The sequence below is a fragment of the Coregonus clupeaformis genome, chromosome 20, assembly GCF_020615455.1.
Source record: "Coregonus clupeaformis isolate EN_2021a chromosome 20, ASM2061545v1, whole genome shotgun sequence".
Taxonomy (NCBI): Eukaryota; Metazoa; Chordata; class Actinopteri; order Salmoniformes; family Salmonidae; genus Coregonus; species Coregonus clupeaformis.
Window position 1 is genome coordinate 28262207 of NC_059211.1, and position 18743 is coordinate 28280949.

Genomic DNA, 18743 nt, shown 5'->3' on the forward strand with positions numbered 1-18743 from the left:
GAAAAGGGGCTTCTACCGGCCGAAGGGGAATTCCTAGCCTATAACAAAATTCACGATCAACAAAATTCCCAGCTGCGCCTGAATCTACTAGCGCCTTATGCTGGGAATGAGGTGCCACCTGTGGAAATCTCACAGGTATACTCATGTGACCAACAGAGAGCTCTGGGTAAGTGGGGCGCCTACTCACCTGAAATGACTCCCCGGTGCGTGACCTGTTGTCCCCTCTCCCAGGAGACCCTCCCCAGCACCTAGCCGCAGTGTGTCCTCCACGGCCACAGTTGGTGCAGGGGATGGCCCCCCTCGGGTTCTCTCTCCTCCTCTCCCTAGCGCCAGCACCCCCGAGCTCCATGGGAATCGGCTCGGAGGTGCTGGAGGGTGGAATGGACGACCCCCACTCGGGACGTCCGCAGGTAGCCAGCAGGGTGTCGAGACGGATGGAAATGTCCACCAACTGGTCGAAGGAAAGGTTGGTGTCCCTGCAGGCCAGCTCACGACGAACGTCCTCTCGTAGGCTACACCGGTAATGGTCGATGAGGGCCCTCTCATTCCACCCCGCATCCGGCGCTAGAGTCCGGAACTCCAGGGCGAACTCCTGTGCACTCCTCTTCCCCTGTCGGAGGTGGAACAGACGCTCCCCCGCCGCCTTCCCCTCAGGTGGATGATCAAACACAGCCCTGAAGCGGCGGGAGAACTCCGCGTAGGTGATGGTAGCGGCGTCTATACCCCTCCATTCGGCGTTGGCCCACTCCAACGCCTTGCCGGATAGACAGGAGATGAGGGGGGAGACGCTCTCGTATCCCGAGGGCACCGGGTGTATGGTGGCCAGGTATAGTTCCACCTGCAGGAGGAACCCCTGACACCCGGCTGCAGAACCATCTTATGCCCTCGGGAGCGAGAGCCGAATGCCACTGGGTTCCGGTGCTGGGACAGGAGGACTGGCCGATGGTGATGGTAAGGTGTGCGAAGGCGTGGGCACCTCTCCCGTAACCAACCGGCGTAGAGTGTTGGACACCTCGTTCATGGCGGCCCCAAGTTGCCGGATCATGGTGTCTTGGTCGCTGATCCGATCCTCCAGCGACTTGGGTGCCGCCGCTGCTCCTGCTGACTCCATAAAGGGTGTGTTGTTCTATCAAGAGCTGATGTAAGTGTGGTGTGGAAGTCAGGCGCAGGACACCGAAGCTTAGTCCAACAAAGTTTACTAGTTAACCACTAGGCAAAATACAATAAACGGCCTCAAAAACACACAGAGGCGAGCGATTACGCAAACTGTGCGTAAACTCCAAAACAACAAACAGAGCAAACACACAGCACTAACTGACAGGCGAAAAACAACACACAACCTAACCAATACAAAACAGGCAACTTATAGAACACATAATCAGACACAAACGGACACAGGTGCAATAGACAGACAAAAGCAATCAAACAAAGAAACATTCAACGGTGGCAGCTAGTCCTCCGGGGACGACGAACGCCGAAGCCTGCCCGAACAAGGAGGAGGAGCAGCCTCGGCAGAATCCGTGACATACATTCACTGCTCTCTGTCTCTCCCTCTTTTTCTGTCTATCCCTCCCTCTCTCTCTCTCTCTCTCTCTCTCTCGCTCCTCTCCCCTCTCTCTCTGTCTGTCTCTCTCTCTCGCTCTCTCTCTCTCTCTCGCTCCTTTCCTCTCTCTCTCTCTCTCTCTCTCTCTCTCATTATACCCTGATGAAGACAGCTTGTCTGTCGAAACGTTGGTTATTAGGATATTAAATTATTGCATCTGAGCTCCTAGAGTGTGCGGCTTTCCTTTTCTTTTTCAAATGTCTAATTGTCAATGACATACATATATTGTGACAGAATGTTCTCTGATAGTGTGTGTGTGTGTCCTTCATGCACTGTGTAAATGTGTCATTATGCAGACTCGGCTAGGCAGTTTGTTACTATGGGGTTTGCAAAATCCTATCTGTTTCCTTTTTTCTCTGAAAAAAATCTGTGTCTGGACTCGATCTGTTCTGAGCTGCAAAAGGTCACATTATTATGATCATCATAATTCAGCCACATCACCAAGAAACATGGCAACCTGTCCCTGCCTGCCTGGCTGCCTGTCGTCAAAACAACCAGCAGCCAATCAGAGCTCAGGGGGGCGTGGCCTGGTGTGGGTTGCACGCTTATACTGAGCCCCTCATGTTTATTCTGAATGAACAGTGGATCATGTGCCTCTGCCTCCCAGCCGAGCGGATAGCCTCTCAAACTGCTGTCCTTCTCTGTGTGCGGGTGAGAGAGAGTGTGTAAGTGTGTTGGTGCGTGTTTGTTGAGGGGGATCCAGCCCTGGACTACAGTAGCTGTCAGAGAGAAGAGGAGGGAGTCTGCCTCTCTAGGAGGAAGGTAGCCGTTGATTAGAGGCAAAGAGCAGAGAAGTTCTCAGCCCTGATGGTGCATTTTTTATTAGGGAGCTTCTCTCTCCACTGAATGGACTGAGAGTGTGGAGGGAGGGAGGGAGGGAGGGAGAGAGAGAGGGAGGGAGGGAGGGCTGCTGGGGTGTGCACTTTATAGACACGCACCGACAGGCAGACCCACAGGAGACAGAGCGAGTGAGAGTGACAGCGAGACAGAGAGAGAAAGAGAGAGAGTGAGAGTGACAGCGAGACAGAGAGAGAAAGAGAGAGCGTGAGAGTGACAGCAAGACAGAGAGAGAAAGAGAGAGAGTGAGAGTGACAGCAAGACAGAGAGAGAAAGAGAGAGAGTGAGAGTGACAGCGAGACAGAGAGAGAAAGAGAGAGAGTGAGAGTGACAGCAAGACAGAGAGAGAAAGAGAGAGAGTGAGAGTGACAGCGAGACAGAGAGAGAAAGAGAGAGCGTGAGAGTGACAGCGAGACAGAGAGAGAAAGAGAGAGAGTGAGAGGTGGGGGAGAACAGTAGAGATCACAGGAGCAGTAATTCTTCTTTCTGGAAGGAAGGAAAGATGACCCTGCTGTGACCAAGACTCCTCTACCAGTGTCTAATGAACAGGACTGGAGAAGAAGGACTAGTTGCCCTCTGAGGAAGACTGACTGGAGAGAGAGTGAGAGGGAGAGAGAGAGAGAACTGTGCTGCCTTTCCTTCTGAGGAAGACTGGAGAGAGAGCGAGAGGGAGAGAGAGAGAGGAGAAAAATAGAGAGAGGGAAAGAGGACTCTGACTCCGCAGGTTGCTAATCCCTGAAGCTGAGAAGAAGAAGGAGAGAGCAGAGAGAGAGAGCAGAGAGAGAGAGAGAGAGAGAGCGAGGCAAAGCCACGCGCACTGTGAAAGCAGGAATTTGTGTGTGTGTTAGTGTATTAGCCTAAATCTCTCTGCATCCCTCCAGCCCTCAGCTCTGCCTGCCTGCATGGCATAGCCTCTGCCTCTGCGAGAGAGAGCAAAATAAATATTGAAAGAGAGAGGGGTCCATCCGAAAGATTCCACAGCAATTCCCCGTCCGTCCATCAGCATGTCGTCCAACGAGCTGAGTGCTCCAGACGCTGACTCCGGATGCATCCGCACCTTTAAAGAACACATGCACCTGGAGCTGGAGCCGCCCAAGCTGAACACTGGCCAGGGGGGGAAGAGGGGGGCCACGTCGCCCAAACTGTCCCCCCGCAGTTCCCCGCGCTTCTTTCGCAAGCTCATGGTCAACAAGGGGGGGATCCGCCACCGTCGGCGCTTCACCGTCGCTCACACCTGGTAAGGGGGAGAGGGAGAAGGATAAGGGGAGTGCTGGGGGATGTGGGTATCTTCACCAGAGAGGGTGGACTCTGGACTGTGCTTAGACAGGGGGTTATGGTTAAGGCTCTGATACGGGGCTACTGTTAGGTAATGATAGAGGGATTCTCTTGCTTTGCTAGGGGGGCACAAGGTGACTTTGTGTTTGAGGAATGTCTTGATGTCATGTTTCCTTTGACTTTGCTCTGTTCCACCCATACTGAATGATGAGGATCAGGTTCTACTGTGGTGTGTGTGTCAGAGGAGGGTGGTGGGAGGAGCTATAGGGGGACGGGCTCATTGTAATGGCTGGAATGGAATCAATGGAATGGTACCAAACACATGGAAACAACGGACCTACAGCTCTGTAGAACCCTCCCACTGGGCACACACTGGTTGAATCAACGTTGGTTCAACGTAATTTGTTAACGTATTGTGACCTGGAAAATACATTGGATTTGCAAAAATAATCTAAGGGGAAAATACATTGGATTTGCAAGGGTACAATTTTTACCACAGGATTATGTCATCATGGTTAACAATTTTCAACATAGACAAACATTGTATAAAATATGTTGAATTTGTACCTTTGAAACAACGTCAGATCTTCAACGTTATGTCCACTATCAGAAAAAAACTATAAGCTGAGCAGCACCTCCTACTGGACAGTTGATCCATCTACAGCTATCCATTTGGTCTCCCGTCCTGGGTTTTAACTAAGGGCAGCCCTGCTTAGCTTTGATATTTGTCACTGACTACTACCAATTAAGAGGTCTTACTGAGAGATCTTTTAATAACTAAATAGATTCACTGCTATCGAAGTCAGTCAAAAGAGTAGGTTTAACAGAGCAAATGAAATGTAACTATACTTTAAAAGTCATACAGTATATCATCAATGATACCAGGCCTATAGCATTTGCGAAGTCATTAACAGCTATTGTTTCAATTCCACCCAGGGTTCAACTACAAATAGACAATAGATATAGGCCTAGGGTTTTTTTTTATAGGGTGATTTCAAATGTCATCTTCAAGTTACTAACTTTATTTAAAGTGCATTTAAAGTTTGATTTGATTTAGTTGTATTCTTTAACTGTGGTTGTGAATCTAACATATCAATCATTCATTTGTAGAAAAACTGGAAATGTAATTGTGTTTAGTTGTCAACGGAACCAAATATCAACATTTGAAGGAGATGTACTGTATATTCTGCTGTGTTACCTCAAATGAGTAACATCCATGGCCACATTTTGAGGTTACTGAAACTATAAATGTGTTCTTATGTAATCATAGAAAGCGTGCATGTTCAAGATTGCATGCAAAGGTCGCAGGTCTGTGGAGATCTTCACAGAATATCGAACAGCATTGATCACTTGCACTATGCACTTTTAATGTAATCTCAATTGCAATCCAGGTAATTTGGTTATGCTATTAGATGAAGCACAGTGATAACACATTAAGTTGTTGTATACATACAAAATATCTGACATTGTGTGTATTCCCATTGAGCTTTTTTGCGCTTTTAAATGGTTGAAAGTGCAGTGATAACATATTTAGATGACAACTAAACCAAAAATCAGACATTGTTTTGGAATTTGGTTGTAGGCTTTTAGATGGTTGAACGCATAGTGATAACACATTGGGAATTCAACCAACCTCTGGCTCTCTTTTTGAGTGGGTGAATATAGGTTGAAATCTCATTGATCAACATCTGTACCAAATATTACCCACATTTCCACGGTGAAATAACATGGTGTGCTCAGTGGGCTGCTGATGTCATGTGTTGTTACATGACAATTCAATAGGAAATCAAAGTTTAAGAATCCCCAAATGTCTGTCATTTCCATGGTTCGTTAGATGACAATTCAATAAGAAATCAAAGGTTTTGGAAACCACAAATGACTCTCATTACAATGGTTGACAAGTCCAAATAGGATCACTATTTCATACCTCAGATACATATTGTCCTCATGTAGTTGTCTTAGTGCAGTTGGGTGGCTGTGATGTGGAAGTGGATGTGTTTTAGTCATCTTTAAATCTGTCGGCTTGAATTCTCCTTATGGTCTAATGTCTCAGAGAGGTCCGTGCTCAGCTACAAAGTCACATGCTGAAACAGACACTGGGAGACACCCAATCTCTCTCTCTATGGCTCTGTAAACCATGGTACCTTGCATAATTTAGGTAGATTCTAGAATTTGACCGATTGGCCTAGGGTGGTTTGAATAGACTCCGGCAGGATTGGGCCTGTATCAGATTTGCTGTTGTAGAATAAACCAAGCCTTTCAGTCAATGAAATAGGTTGTGGATATGTAATACTCTTTGCTATTGTATTTTGTTGTGTTGTAGTGATGACATGGCTATGTTTTAGACAAAGAGAGATGTTGTCTATTGACGTATGAGACACCTCGGGGGAGCCGAGCGGTGAACTCAGTTGCATCCTCTGACCATTCTCCCTCCATTCAGACAAAAGCAGCTGTGTTTGGGTCAGTGTGGCTCTGTGGGGATCGGCGGCCATTCCGTGTCAATCAGGAGAACAGTGCCGCTCCCCCCTGCACTCTAACAAAGCTCCTACATTCATGTTTAATGTGCAACTGATGTACCGAGGTTCCTCACTCTCCACCACTGAGACTGAATTAGAGAGATAAGGAGATGAAGAGAGTGAGAAGAGAGAGAGAGAGAGAGAAAAAGCGTTATAGCACCCGCAAATAGAGTGCATAGGGTGAGAAAGACTCCTAGAGACATTCTAAAATGTCAGTAGACATTCTGCAACATCAAATAGAGCCACTGCACATCAGAGGTATAAGGGTCAGCACACAGTCCCTGGCTATGTCTCATCTTAAATGTCACAACTAATATCCATCCTCTACAAAATCAATCCCACCACAACCTGGTATTGAGAGATGGTTGGGAGGAGGTGGAGGAGAGGTGGAGGAGAGGAGGAGAGGGGTTGGGAGGAGTGAGGGTTGGGAGGAGAGGAGGAGTGGAGGAGGAGAGGAGGAGTGAGGGTTGGGAGGAGAGGAGGAGTGGAGGAGAGTAGGAGTGGAGGAGGAGAGGAGGAGTGGAGGAGTGAGGGTTGGGAGGAGAGGAGGTAATGAAATTGTAAAGAACTGGCATTTCTCTCCTCACAGTTCAGTTCTCTGCTGTTGAAGTATTGCAGCTCGGGGGCTGAATCCTCTCAATATAACCTTTAATTATGAATATGTAGCTGTCACCACCAAACAGCCTGCCTGCCTGTACCAGCTAAGCTGCTGAGCGTTTAAAGTGGTTCAGTGTGAGATGAGACTAGCTGGCTGCTATATAGATGTATTAGAATAATGTGGTTTAATAAGGTATAGCCAGTCAGGTGCTTTACAGACTGGTAGTGATGGGTAGAAGAGATGAGTCAGTCACTAGGGTCTTAGTGATGTCTCCTGCTGGATAGGAACGTGAAGTTAGCCTCGGTGAACGCTGCTTGACCATCAGGGGTATTTGTGTTTGTTTGTGTGTGTGTGTGCGTGCATGCGTGCATGTGTGTGGTGTGTCTATGTGCTTATGGTTGTGCGTATGTGTGTGACCGCATTCGTGCTCATTGACTTTCCTCATACAAAGAGTATTTAGGGAGCGGTGAAAAAATAAACATTCATTAGCAGTGGAAGTCATTAGTCAAACCAAGAGAGAGGGAGGGAGGGAGGGATTGAGGGGCTGAACGAGGAAGGAGTAGAGTAAGTGATGGAAAGGGAGAGATGAAAATAGGTTGATGTGTCGTTTACACTGACTTATATCCAGACCAATAACAGTATTCAGTTTTATTAGGATTTATATGAGCCACTTATGAATGGGACTGTTATTGCACACAAAACACCTTTTGAAATAATACACAGGCGTAAACGAACAGGAAAAATACTAACGCGCACAACAAGTGCGAAAACCTCTCCTAAAACACAAGGAGGGAAAACAAATACAGACACGAAGACAGGAAGCTCAATAACACACAACACATGACTAACAAAACGAGAACTTATAGGACACATAATCAACGCTAACTAACCACAGGTGTACAACAATCAGACAAAAGCAAACGAACATAGAAACATACAACGGTGGCAGCTAGTACTCCGGGGACGACGACCGCCAAAACCTGCCTGAGCAAGGAGGAGGAGCAGCCTCGGCAGATTCCGTGACAGTACCCCCCCCCTTGACGCGCGGCACCAGCCGTGCGCCGACCCCGGCCTCGGTGATGACCAGGAGGACGCGGTGCAGCTACCACCGTAGGGTGACTACGTAGGGTGACTACGGTGGAACTCAGTCAGTAGAGACGGGTCTAGGATGTCCCTCCTCGGCACCCAGCACCGCTCCTCCGGGCCGTACCCCTCCCACTCCACGAGATATTGGAGATATTGGAGACCCCCCATCTGACGTCTCGAATCCAAGATGGACCGAACTGTGTACGCCGGAGCCCCCTCGATGTCCAATGGGGGCGGAGGAGTCTCTGCTATCTCACCTTCCTGGAGTGGACCAGCTACCACCGGCCTGAGAAGAGACACATGGAACGAGGGGTTAATATTCTTATACTTAATAGGTAGTAGTAACCTGTAACACACCTCGTTCAATCTCCTCAGGACTTTAAAGGGCCCTACAAACCGCCGACCCAGCTTCCGGCAGGGCAGGCGGAGGGGTAGGTTTCGAGTCGAGAGCCAGACTCGATCTCCAGGTGCGTACACCGGCCCCTCACTGCGGTGGAGATCGGCGCTCGCTTTTTGTCGACGGATGGCCCGCTGCAGATGGACGTGTGCAGCGTTCCACGTCTCCTCCGAGCGCCTTACCCACTCATCCACCGCAGGGGCCTCGATCTGGCTCTGATGCCACGGTGCCAGAACCGGCTGGTAACCTAACACACATTGGAAAGGGGTTAGGTTGGTGGAGGAGTGGCGAAGAGAATTCTGGGCCATCTCTGCCCAGGGAATATACCTCGCCCACTCCTCCGGCCGGCCCTGGCAATACGACCTCAGAAACCTACCCACATCCTGGTTCACACGTTCTACCTGCCCATTACTCTCCCGGGTGGTACCCCGAGGTAAGGCTCACCGAGACCCCCAGGCGCTCCATGAACGCTCTCCAGACTCGGGAGGTGAACTGGGGGACCTCGATCAGACACTATATCCTCAGGTACCCGTGATGCCGGAAGACGTGGGTGAATAGTGCCTCAGCGGTCTGCAAGGCAGTGGGAAGACCTGGCATAGGGAGAAGACGACAGGCTTTAGAGAACCGATCCACAACGACCAGTATGGTGGTATTCCCCTGAGAGGGGGAAGGTCTGTAACAAAGTCCACCGAGAGGTGAGACCAGGGTCGTTGTGGAACGGGCAGGGGTTGTAACTTACCCCTGGGCAGATGTTTGGGCGCCTTACACTGGGCGCACACCGAACAGGAAGAGACATAAACCCTCACATCCCTGGCTAACGTTGGCCACCAGTACTTAGCGCTAAGGCAGTGCACTGTCCGGCCAATACCTGGATGTCCAGAGGAGGGTGACGTGTGAGCCCAATAAATAAGTCGATCCCGAACCTCGAGCGGTACGTACGTCCGACCCACCGGACACTGTGGAGGGCTAGGGTCGGTACGCAACGCCCGCTCGATTTCAGCATCGACCTCCCACACTACCGGTGCCACTAGACAAGACTCTGGCAGTATGGAAGTGGGCTCAACGGACCTCTCCTCTGTGTCATACCGCCGGGACAGGGCGTCTGCCTTACCGTTCTGGGACCCAGGGATGTACGTGATTTTAAATACAAACCGGGTTAGAAACATGTTCCACCGAGCCTGGCGAGGGTTCAGTCTCCTAGCTGCCCGAATGTACTCCAGGTTACGGTGGTCAGTCAAAATGAGAAAAGGGTGTTGAGCCCCCTCAAGCCAATGTCTCCACACCTTTAGGGCTTGAACCACGGCTAACAGCTCCCTGTCTCCTACATCATAATTCCCGCTCCGCCGGGCTGAGCTTTTAGAGTAGAAGGCACAGGGGCGGAGTTTAGGTGGCGTACCGGACCGTTGTGATAGCACGGCCCCTATACCGGCCTCAGACGCGTCTACCTCTACCTGAAATGGTAAGGCGGGATCCGGATGCGCAAGCACTGGAGCCGAGGTAAACAGGGCCTTCAGTCTCCCAAATGCCCTGTCCGCCTCCGCTGACCACTGCAATCGCATCGGACCCCCCTTCAGAAGAGACGTTATGGGAGCTGCCACCTGTCCAAAACCCTGGATAAACCTCCGGTAGTAATTCGCAAAACCCAAGAACTGGTGCACCTCTTTCACGGTGGTTGGGGTTTGCCAATTACGCACGGCTGACACCCGGTCAACCTCCATCCTCACCCCTGACACGGATAACTGATAACCCAGAAAGGAGACAGACTCCTGGAAAAACAGACATTTCTCTGCCTTGACATACAGGTCGTGCTCCAACAGCCTACCCAACACACGACACACCAGGGCTACATGCTCGTCTCGGGTAGGCGAGTAAACCAGGATGTCATCTATGTACACGACCACACCCTGCCCTGCATGTCCCTGAAAATCTCATCCACGAAGGATTGGAAGACTGAAGGAGCATTCATCAACCCGTATGGCATGACGAGATACTCGTAATGACCCGAGGTGGTACTAAATGCCGTTTTCCATTCATCGCCCTCCCTAATGCGCACCAAGTTATATGCGCTCCTGAGATCCAGTTTCTTGAAGAAACGGGCTCCGTGCAAAGACTCTGTCATGGTCGCAATCAGAGGGAGTGGATAACTGTACTTCACAGTGATCTGATTGAGACTACGGTAATCTATGCACGGGCGCAACCCTCCATCCTTTTTCTTCACAAAAAAGAAGCTCGAGGACGCAGGAGAAGTGGAGGGCCGTATGTATCCTTGTCTTAGAGATTCGGCTATGTAAGTTTCCATAGCCCTCTTCTCCTCTTGGGACAGAGGATACACATGGCTCCGCGGAAGCGCTGCTCCTGCCTGGAGGTCTATCGCACAATCCCCCTGTCTATGAGGAGGCAAACGCGTCGCCCTCGATTTACTAAACACAAGTGCCAAATCCTCATACTCAGTGGGAATGCGCAGTGAGGACACCTGGTTTGGACTCTCCACCGAGGTCGCCCCCCACGGAAACACCCAAACATCTCCTCTCACACTGGGCAGACCACTCCTTAAGAGCCCTCTCTTGCCACGAAATAGAAGGATCATGGGTACTCAACCAGGGAATTCCCAGCACCACCGGATACGCAGGAGAGTCGATAAGATATAGCTGGATAGTCTCCTCATGACCCCCCTGCGTACACATCCTAAGTGGCGCTGTGACTTCCCTGATCAACCCCGATCCCAACGGACGGCTATCTAGGGCATGAACAGGAAATGGGATGTCAACAGGAAGTAGGGGAATCCCTAACTCTAAACAAAATTTACGATCAACAAAATTCCCAGCTGCGCCTGAATCTACTAGCGCCTTATGCTGGGAATGAGGTGCAACCTGTGGAAATCGCACAGGTATACAGAAGTGCACAACAGAGAGCTCTGGGTAAGTGGGACACCTACTCACCTGGAAGGACTCCCCAGTGCAGGGCCTGCCGTCCTCTCCCCTAGGAGACCCTCCCCAACACCTGGCCGCGGTGTGTCCTCCACGGCCACAGTTGGTGCAGGGGATGGCCCCCTCGTGCTCCTTCCCCTCTTCTCTCTAGCGCCAGCACCCCCGAGCTCCATAGGGCTCGGCTCGGAGGTGCTGGAGGGTGGAATGGACGAACCCCACTCGGAACGTCCGCGGGTGGCCAGCAGGGTGTCCAGCCGGATGGACATGTCCACCAACTGGTCGAACGTGAGACTAGTATCCCTGCAGGCCAGCTCTCGACGGACGTCCTCCCGAAGACTACAACGATAATGATCGATGAGGGCCCGCTCATTCCACCCTGCGTCAGCCGCTAGAGTCCGGAACTCCAATGCAAATTCCTGGGCGCTCCTCCTCCCCTGCCGGAGGTAGAATAGACGCTCCCCCGCCGCTTTCCCCTCAGGTGGATGGTCGAACACAGCCCTGAAGCGGCGGGAGAACTCCGCGTATGTGATCGTGGCGGCGTCTATCCTCCTCCATTCGGCGTTGGCCCACTCCAACGCCTTGCCGGTGAGACAGGAGATCAGGGCGGAAACACTCTCGTGTCCCGAGGGCGCCGGGTGCACGGTGGCCAGGTATAGTTCCACCTGCAGGAGGAACCCCTGACACCCGGCAGCGGTACCATCATACGCCCTCGGGAGCGAGAGCCGAATCCCACTGGGTTCCGGAGCTTGGATGGGCGGACTGGCCGATGGTGATGGCAAGGTAGGGGGAGATGTGGGTGCCCCTCTGTTCTCCCATCGGTGCAGAGTGTTTATTAAGTCCTGAAGGGCGGTCCCGATGCGGTTGATCTGGTCGTTCTGCTTGCGGACGCGCTCCTCCAGGTACTCGGATGCTAGTGCTGTTCCTGTTGATTCCATCTGGGTGTGTTATTCTGTCAGGAGTGCTGTATGTGGAAGGTGCGGGAATCAGGCGCAGGACACAGAAGCTTCGTTCAACAGTCTTTAGTAGATAAATACGAGCAAAAGTGCCCGGAGACGAGCGATACGCACACAGGCGTAAACGAACAGGAAAAATACTAACGAACACAACTAGTGCAAAAACCTCACCTAAAACACAAGGAGGGAAAACAAATACAGACACGAAGACAGGAAGCTCAATAACACACAACACATGACTAACAAAACGAGAACTTATAGGACACATAATCAACGCTAACTAACCACAGGTGTACAACAATCAGACAAAAGCAAACGAACATAGAAACATACAACGGTGGCAGCTAGTACTCCGGGGACGACGACCGCCGAAACCTGCCCGAGCAAGGAGGAGGAACAGCCTCGGCAGATTCCGTGACAACCAGGAATCATTTGTAATACGCAACACCCTCCCTTATCTTCTATGGGTAATCTATGCATATGGAAATAATGATATTTGCCTTCACACAACATAGGTGGTTGTTACTGGTTAGGACTGGTTAAGACTGGTTAGGAAGCAGGTAATACAGGAAGAAATGTGTCTTCATTACTGTACAGTACACTGCAATCCCTCTCTCTCTCTCTCTCTCTCTCTCTCTCTCTCTCTCTCTCTCTCTCTCTCTCCCTTCCTTCCTTCCTTCCTTCCTTCCATCCTTCCTTCCTTCCTTCCTTCCTTCCTTCCTTCCTTCCCCTCTCTCTCTCTCTCTCTCTCTCTCTCTCTCTCTCTCTCTCTCTCTCTCTCTCTCTCTCTCTCTCTCTCTCTGTGTGTGTGTGCCCGATGACAGGAGGAGAAGGCCACTGGACTATTATTAACCATGTTTAATGACCAGTGAAGCCAAGGCCATGTGTAACTTACTACACTAGAATGGACATGACAAATGTCATTAGCATAGGGGACATGGAGGGAGGAAGTAGCGACAGAGAGAAGGGCGATATGAGCAAGGAATGGAGGGGAAGAGGGAGTAAGACAGAGGGAGACAAGAGCAAGATATGGGGAGAGAGAGAGAGAAAGAGACAGAGGTGTAGAGAGAGAGAGAAGAGAGGGGCTAATCATAATGGGAATATAGGGACAGTGGGTTTCAGTCTGATTCAAGGGGCCATGTACGTATATTCCATTTCTTGGAGGAAATGCAATTGTGTCATTCATTTATTATAGATAGTGTGTGTGTTACAGATAGTGAGTGTGCACTGTGTGCACGGTGCGCCTATCTTCCTTTCAATACAATTCAACTACAATACAGCACTAGCAGCCATTTAAGTGAGGACAAGAGCTCTCCAAAGCGAGGCCATTCCCTGCCGCCTAGCTGCGATGAGATGGGGGGAGAGAGAGATGCTGCAGAAATTGTCCCACTAATAGATTTTTGTCTGCAGCCGGGGACTGAAAGGGAATTGCTGTGACATCTTCTCTCTCTCTCTCTCTTTCTCTGAGGTGTGGACCACGGTGTCACTGCAGACGAAAGTGTAGTGTTAATTACATTATCCAATGAGCACAGAGCGGCAGAATTGGACGACCTGAGTAACAAGCTATCACAGCCAGGGTTAATTGAAACACAGACAGAGCTGGTAAACAACCTGAGGGAAGTGAAGAGTGTATTCTCTATTCCAGGAGAAATAAGCGAACAAACACGTTTTCACAGGATGACTAACTCAGCTCCACAGCACAAAGCGTGGTGTCAGGGATACAAATGGGTTTTGGCTACCTGCCCTTGATGGAAGATCTAAAGAGCCTGCCTTGGCTATTTCTGAGGTCTTCCATAGAAGGATTGGCAAATTGACAAGGAACTAGTCCTCTAATGGAAGTGACTCAATGTTCTTTGTAGATAACAGCCTTATCATAATCATCATCTTTATCACCATCATCATCAGCAACGTGATCCACACAGTCTACCAGTTAGTCAAGTTTAAAGATATGTGTGTGGTTGTCACTTGTGTGTGTGTGTTCACCCCTCTCTTGTCTGTTTGACTCGTCTGAAGACCCTGTTCATCATGACAGCAGCCCCATGGGGCGACATCCTCCCACACATTGCATTCTGGGAAGCGAACAGAGTGTTTGTGTTCTGCTGTCAGTGGAGGGGGTTCTGTCTCTCTTATGATGAATAAAACAGGAACCCTTTTCAGAGCGGCAATCTGAGTGGTTTAATGTGTGTTTGGGTGCCGTCCTAAAAGGATTTTAAGTAATTCTGCCCAGTGGATGGGTTTGCGTCATGGTTTGAGAGTTCCCATTTTCAGTGTGTGTGTGTGTGTCGAGGTGAAAAGTCATTCAGATTCCATCAAGGTGTGTTGTTGACCACTTCATGGTCTGCTGATTTATGTGGTCGTCTAACACACCTGTCCTCACTAAAGCCAAACAGCTCAGAGAGTATCATTGTAGACTGCAGCAGAGCCCCATGGTGAACAGTCCTGCGGTGACAGATGGATGCCCTGTGGGTCGTTCCACCTCAAAAAACACAAGAAAGAGGATTTCGACACCCACCATCTCAGATTGTTCTGAAATCGTTTCTGTAGTTAGTAAGAGGTTCGATTAGCATTCCTGAAACATTATTTTAGAACAATAATGTAATTTCACAGAGATACAATATAATTGTATCTCTGTGAAATTAAGCTAATTGATTGCACCCATATTGGCCGTTTTAATTTATAGGATTCAGATAATATTAAATTAATATAGTACCCAACATCCGATTTGGACCGAACTTCTTCCTAGCAATAACATAAGGAATCCCCAAAGAATTGTCAAACGCCACCCATGGACCCCCACACCCCATGCCCATCCCACCCCAACAACGAGTATAAAGTATCAGTTCTCTAAGTTTGACAAGTAGTGTGAAGCTGTGGCTTGGAGTATTGCTTCTCCATACTATGTAATGTATTCCCTGTGAATCTGGTGATGTTTTTATCCCCTGTTCAGAGAAATTAGTAATTGAAGTTGCTTGCATTATTTACCATAAAGTTACAGGTTTTGACCACTAGATGCTGCTGTTCCCGCTATACCTCCACACTCTTTTATCCATTGCAACTTTGGGTAGAAAACCAATAGATTTGGCTCATTATGAAAATAAAATCCTCACATAAATGAAAATACACTACATGGCTCTTCAAATTAGTGGATTCGGCAATTTCAGCCACACCCGTTGCTGACAGGTGTATAAAATCAAGCACACAGCCATGCAATCTCCATAGACAAACATTGACAGCAGAATGGCCTTACTGAAGAGCTCAGTGACATTCAACGTGGCATCCATCTCCCTATGCAATTCTCATATGAAGATTTTTCTATAAGCCCAAAGCTTTGATGGAGAAATGGGCTAGGGACTAAAATGTTGTGACAACCCTAATAAATTACTTGCATGGCAATCTTATGTTTTTCAGTAAAAATGTTCAGCTCTATATGTACAGTATTTTGTTAGTGACATTTACCATTAAACCCAACCCAACGCAACCCAATACCATTACAATTGCAAAACACTATACTGTGTGTGTTTGGGACTTTTACCATTGAAACCATAACATTGAAACCATTAGAACTGCTGTAGCATAATGGTTTGCTTGTACACCAGGAATGGTCTAACAGTAACTAATCCAGACCTTTTTTGAAGGGAATAAACCACACACAAAGGGTCCGTTTCCTGGACAAAGATTAAGCTTAAAAGAAGGACAAACTAATTTGCTTTCATGGAGAACTGGCTTAAATTGTGAGGATGACCACACAATTTATTTTCATCATGAGCCAAATCTATTGGTTTTCTACCCAAAGTTTCAAAGGAAATGTTATCATATATTTAATTAACACAAGAGACCAGCAAAATGGATAGTGTGTGGCGGTATAGCAGGAACAGCGGCATCTAGTGGTCAAAACCTGGTACTTTCACATTACTTTATGTTAAATAATGCAAGCAACTTCAAGTACTAATTTCTCTGATCAGGGGAAAAAACATCACCAGATTCACAGGGAATACATTACATAGTATGGAGAAGCAATACTCCAAGCCACAGCTTCATACTACTTGTCAAACATAGAGTACTGATACTGTATACTGGTTGTTGGGGTGGGATTGGCATGGGGTGTGGGGGGCCCGTGGGTGGCGTTTGACAATTTCTTTGGGATTCCTTATGTCTTACTCATTTCTAGGAAGAAGTTTGGTCCAAATCGGATTTTGGGTACTATATTAATTGAATATTATCTTAATCCTATAAATTAAAATGGCCAATTTTAGTGCAATCAATTAGCAATCAAATCAAATTTCAACAAAATAATGTTTCAGGAATGCCAATCTTACCTGTTTCTATCTACAGAAACAATTTCAGAGCAATCTGAGATGGTGGGTGTCATGGCTTGCTGAAATGACATGGAATGACTCCTGTGTCCACAGTCTGATGATAACGATGTGTCTGACGGGACCATGACATGGCAGGGTGGGGTCAGATGAGGAGTGTTTGAATATACCGTGGTTCTTTCAAAAGCGTTTGTTGCAGGGCGGTTGGTTGTTGGTTGTGTGTGCGTGTGTGCATGTACCTTTGTGTGCATGTGTGCATGGTGTGTTGAGGTAGAGGGGGCACAGTGTGGCAGCTGGTTAGGATCAGCCGGTCACCCGTGATCAGAGCAGTAGGATCCAGAGCACCAAGTGGCTAGTGTTTATACACAGCTATGTTGGCACAGGCAGCCTGGGACACAACACAACATGAGAGACAGAGAGACGGACATCGGTGGAGGGAGGCAGACACATACACATGCACGTGCCAAAGATAGGCCATCACAAAGATGACACCTCCCTGCCACTAACACTCAATTATATGACACCAAATTTCTCAAAACACTGCCCCTTTTATTTAATACCATTTTCCCATATATGGCTTTCCAATCCAATCCTTCTCTGAGTATGCTCTCTCTTCAGTTCCCCCCTGTAGTGGTTTAGGCTCTCATTATGAAGAATAACAGCATGAAAATAAAGCTGCCTTATCATCGATAATCTGTACCTTCCCAGAGCCTTGTATCTACCGCTCTATTTATTCCTACAGATATGTATGAGACAGTCATAGCTTAGTACCGAGGGTGGTGTAGATTGATTGGGGTATATTGGGTAGACAGGATAGGACCCAGGTCCAAGGTATTGTCTTATCAGGGCAAGGACTCACTTTACTACCGTGTCACTTTACTACCGTGTCACTTTACTACCGTGTCACTTTACTACCGTGTCCCTTTACTACCGTGTCACTTTACTACCGTGTCACTTTACTACCACGTCACTTTACTACCACGTCACTTTACTACCGTGTCACTTTACTACCGTGTCACTTTACTACCGTGTCACTTTACTACCACGTCACTTTACTACCGTGTCCCTTTACTACCGTGTCACTTTACTACCACGTCACTTTACTACCACGTCACTTTACTACCGTGTCCCTTTACTACCGTGTCCCTTTACTACCGTATCCCTTTACTACCGTGTCACTTTACTACCGTGTCACTTTACTACCGTGTCACTTTACTACCGTGTCACTTTACTACCACGTCACTTTACTACCGTGTCCCTTTACTACGTGTCCCTTTACTACCACGTCACTTTACTACCGTGTCACTTTACTACCGTGTCCCTTTACTACGTGTCACTTTACTACTGTGTCACTTTACTACCGTGTCCCTTTACTACCGTGTCAATTTACTACCGTGTCACTTTACTACCGTGTCACTTTACTACCGTGTCACTTTACTACATGTCACTTTACTACCGTGTCACTTTACTACCATGTCTACTACTTACTTCTACGTGTACTACCACGTCACTTTACTACCGTGTCACTTCTACGTGTCTGTCCTTTACTACCACGTCACTTTACTACCACGTCACTTTACTACCACGTCACTTTACTACAGTGTCACTTTACTAACGTGTCACTTTACTACCGTGTCCCTTTACTACCACGTCACTTTACTACCGTGTCACTTTACTACCACGTCACTTTACTACCGTGTCACTTTACTACCATGTCACTTTACTACCGTGTCACTTTACTAACGTGTCACTTTACTACCGTGTCACTTTACTACCACGTCACTTTACTACCATGTCACTTTACTACCACGTCACTTTACTACCACGTCACTTTACTACCACGTCACTTTACTACGTGTCACTTTACTACGTGTCACTTTACTACCGTGTCCCTTTACTACCACGTCACTTTACTACGTGTCACTTTACTACCACGTCACATTACTACCGTGTCACTTTACTACCGTGTCACTTTACTACCGTGTCACTTTACTACGTGTCTCTTTACTACCGTGTCCCTTTACTACCGTGTCACTTTACTACCGTGTCACTTTACTACCGTGTCACTTTACTACCGTGTCCCTTTACTACCGTGTCACTTTACTACCGTGTCACTTTACTACCGTGTCACTTTACTACCGTGTCCCTTTACTACCGTGTCACTTTACTACCGTGTCACTTTACTACGTGTCACTTTACTACCGTGTCCCTTTACTACCGTGTCACTTTACTACCGTG

The 18743-nt window shown here is 48.4% G+C and overlaps 1 protein-coding gene across 3 annotated transcripts in view; it reads left to right on the forward strand.

The window, feature by feature from the left end:
* Window positions 1–18743, forward strand: part of pde4ba (phosphodiesterase 4B, cAMP-specific a) — a 379418-nt gene that overhangs the window by 147778 nt on the left and 212897 nt on the right. Inside the window, exon 1 of one of the 3 annotated variants that reach the window (XM_041840092.2) lies at window positions 2847–3677. The exons of the other annotated variants lie outside the window; for them this stretch is intronic. Within the exon in view, the coding sequence (XP_041696026.1) occupies window positions 3445–3677 (233 nt within the window). The 5' untranslated portion in view covers window positions 2847–3444. Of the gene's footprint in view, window positions 1–2846; window positions 3678–18743 lie in introns of those variants that run through there. 3 annotated transcript variants of the gene reach the window in all.